Source organism: Orycteropus afer, unplaced genomic scaffold (genome assembly GCF_000298275.1).
Source record: "Orycteropus afer afer isolate SDZICR_OR568_19922 unplaced genomic scaffold, OryAfe1.0 scaffold00909, whole genome shotgun sequence".
Classification (NCBI taxonomy): Eukaryota; Metazoa; Chordata; class Mammalia; order Tubulidentata; family Orycteropodidae; genus Orycteropus; species Orycteropus afer.
Window position 1 is genome coordinate 375,641 of NW_006922496.1, and position 3,748 is coordinate 379,388.

At 41.1% G+C, this 3,748-nt stretch overlaps 1 protein-coding gene across 1 annotated transcript in view; it reads right to left on the reverse strand.

Annotated features, from left to right (window-relative positions):
• Nucleotides 1-3,748, reverse strand: part of TSPAN7 (tetraspanin 7) — a 40,553-nt gene that overhangs the window by 35,429 nt on the left and 1,376 nt on the right. The window contains exon 2 of the mRNA XM_007958299.2: nucleotides 2,949-2,983. Within this exon, the coding sequence (XP_007956490.1) occupies nucleotides 2,949-2,983 (35 nt within the window). The remainder of the gene's footprint in view (nucleotides 1-2,948; nucleotides 2,984-3,748) is intronic.

Consider the following 3,748-nt stretch of genomic DNA (forward strand, 5'->3'; position numbering starts at 1 on the left):
GGAACTAGTGCCGCTTTTATAAAGCAAGGACACATAGTTGTGATATGGTCTTGAGAAGAAAGTGTTTTGACACTAATATTTAGGAGAAGATAGCCTGGAAGAAGTCTGTTTCATTTTGAAAGTTCTAATCAGCAAGGCTTTAAAGAGCTAAAAAACATTCCAAGTCCTCTGCTGACATCTAGTGGTTATCATAAAAAGTATCTTACTTGAACAGCCACTTCTGCATACCACAAATGGAAAACATCAAATGCTTCTTTTTTACTAGAATCTAAAGAATTAACTCTCAAGTCAGAATGCAATGAATACTATATATAAACGAAGAGTTCCTGAACATCTTCTCATCATTCAAAGTTCAGCACAGTGCCAAGGCACAGAGTTAATACTCTGTATTCATTGACAAAAAATGCATCTCATTTCTTTGGGCCTTCTGGTTCCACGCTCGGTTCCTAACCAAAAGGTTGGTGGTTTGAACCCAACCAGACCTGGTGATCTGCTCCAATAAAGATCACAGCTTAGAGTCCCCTACAGGACAGTTCTACTCTGTCACATGAGGTCACTATGAATCGGAATCAACTCAATGGCACCTAACAACTACAATCTCTATTTTATAAAACAGAACCTAGTACGGTCCAGATACTTCCTAAACATTTACAGCAGCTAAACACTTTGAAGTAACTTAAAATGGAACAAAGAGAAACTTTTCCTCTTACTTCCCACTGTTTTCATCTGCCCAAAGCTGTAAATATCACAATGTAAATGTACCGAACGAGAACAAAAATTCAGTTAAACCAGTAATTGTTTTGCTTCCAGAGACTCAGAAACACTTCAGACATGCATTGAGCAGCTGGTGTCTACATATTGGTATTCCCAGTCATTATTGATGTGCAGCGTTTTAAATGAAAACATATACACTATTGATCAAGTATGAGTCAAATATGATCTTGCATTGCTGTTACCAGTGATTTCATCCAGCCCAAAGTTAACAGAAATCCTAATTTTAAGACAAATGGTATTAAGACTATTTTTATGCCTCTTCTCTTTTTTTAAAAAAAATTATACTCATGTAACCATTGCTTTCTACGGGAAGTCTCTACTCACGTAGAGTATAAAACCTACAACACCAATCTGTTAAAATGTTCATATAATGTAAATTACAATTATTCTATTTTTAGGTAAACAGATTTTTTGGGGGGAACTTGATGGTGTCTCTTTTACAATTTGTCAATGTGCACAAAGAAATCATGATATTGTGGGTGTCATATTGCATGGGAGAAATCCACCCCCCTGCCAAACATCTTGACCTCAACTAAAACAGTCAGTCACAGGCTCACTCTTATCTGAATGATGTGAGAACATGGTTAGATAGGCCCCTTCCAGCACTATGTGCTGAGAATCAGAATAATAAGGAAAGTATAAACCTTTTCTAATATTCCAGATCTCATAACGCAAAGCTTCCTGGTGGGCCTGTATTTGGAAGCCCGAACTCCGGATGTGCAAGGACTTCTGCACACACCACAGCCCACTTCCTTCAGCCTCGTCTCCCTCATTACCCTTCATGCATTATATAAGTACCAGGAAGGCTGAGCTGCTTTCTGAGCTGTTCCTGTGCTTCACTGCTTTTCTCAAGCTTTGCTCCCAGTGGTTCTCTTACCTAAGGATTCCTGTCTTTCCAGTCTACATCCCAAACTCTTATGGTACATAGTACCCACTCCTCCCACCCTGCTTAATCAGAACTCACTTCACAGTAGTGCTGTGCCCTATGTCTCTGCAACACACATCTGGGACTGTGATCCCCTTGAAGGTATGAGCTGCGTGCCTTGCATACAGTCGATATCCGACACGTCTGCCAAATGAATGACTAAGTAGCCAGTTGCGGACTTAAGAAATGGAAAGAAGTTTCATGTTGCCCATCCTCCTGCCATTCCCTCTGAACCCCTCTGAGGAATCACCAGAAAATGGTAAGAACTCCAATCTGACCCTTCAAGGGGCCAGTAATCTGAGTGAAATAACAACACTAAAGACAAATAAGTTGGAATTGACTTGATGACAACTAACAATAACAACGAAGACAATCGAATGAACGTTAAATAGACTCAGGAGAAAATGAATGCGCTGCAGTGTATCCTTAGGTAAGCAAGACCAAATCCGATGATGGTAGTGATGGTGACTTGGGGTGGTGTTGGAAGAGACTACCAGGCATTCAAAGGAAAAAAACTACAAGCAAAGGGCTAAAGACCAATAAAACACAACAAGCTAGCACTTTCTCACATTTTTCCTACTAAGAAAATATAAGGATAAAAACCCACTGCTGTTGAGTCGGATCCGACTCATAGCGACCCCTCCATGGGTTTCCAAGGCAATGTCACTATAGAAGTAGATAGGAGTGGCTGGTGGGTTTGAACCACCAGCTTTCTGGTTAGCAGTCAAGTGCCTCAGGCACTACGCCACCAGAGCTCCTACAAGGATAAAAGACAAGCTAAAAACAAAAGTAGTTTATTCAGTCTGCATGACTTTTCTCTTGGTTCCGATCAACATACTCACCCATACTCATACCTTTACACAGAAGACCCTTATCTCAAACATTTGGAAAGGTAAAGTAAAAAGTGAGGAACGGGTTCTTTTGACATCTGTCTTCTGCTTCTGGGTGCCATGATTAAGTACAAAGCTCACTAAAGTAATTTTGTGCCTGAGCATCTCAGAGACTTCAAATTCCTAAACCAAATGGCATACTTTAAGCTTTATCAGGGCAGTTTTGCCTCTTTCTCAGAAGCATAGATTTTTGCAAGCAGCCAATGAGACAAGTCAGAGACCACAGATAAATGACACGAAGTGGTCTCACGATGGCACTGCCATCACCTTACATGCTCCTATCAACCCAGAGTCAGGAGGGTATGCCTGGTGCTCCATCAGGAATGGTCAGACTGGGGTTTTCCGTCTCTTGCTTACCCTCAACGTCTTGAAGCACCTCAACATCTTCTGTGTGCTTACATTACACCTCAAAATGTAGGGGAAGCAGGTTACCTCTGGTTACTTTTAACTGATGCTTGGTAATGAGGCTGAATAAAACTCTAACTGTAACTTCTCAAAAGTTAGATCAGAATTAGAAAAGCTCTTGTGTGATAGCACATATTACTTGAAAGAAAACCACAGATGGGTTTGGCAGGATTACCAGGGGTGTGCAAAATGTTCTGGATTTACTGACATTCATTTTCATCCTAAAGTAGATATTTGGGGAGCAGGCAGCAAAGAAACATGATTCCTCTTGCTCATCGAGGTCAACCCAGCTAATGTTGGGAACTCGCTCTCCCATCCTCGCGGGATCTTCATCCTCAGAGAGGAGTAGGGCAACAGGACTTCTACCTTTCTCATGTGCCCAGAGGCTTCTTCTTTGAGCCTTCTTTGCATGTAGATCACAAATCTAATTAAAGTGCTTCAGCTCCTCTCATGCCCCATGAGAAACTGTGCCAGGTTTGTATCTGAGAGTGTATAGTCCATATGGCCCCTCACAAAAATCCTAAAACAGTAAAACCTTTGAAAGCTGGAACCTGTGGAAGATGGAAATCTGTCAGAGAAGGAAAGCTCGAATATATTCCAACATAGTATATAAAAATCTTGTTCTGCAATCTACTTTGGTGAGTAGAGACTGGGGTCTTAAAAGGTTTTGAGTGGCCATCTAGGAGAATCTGAAGCAAAGAAGAGTGAAGAAAATCAAAGCCAGTTGGGAACAGTCCAAGGATATGACGGACCT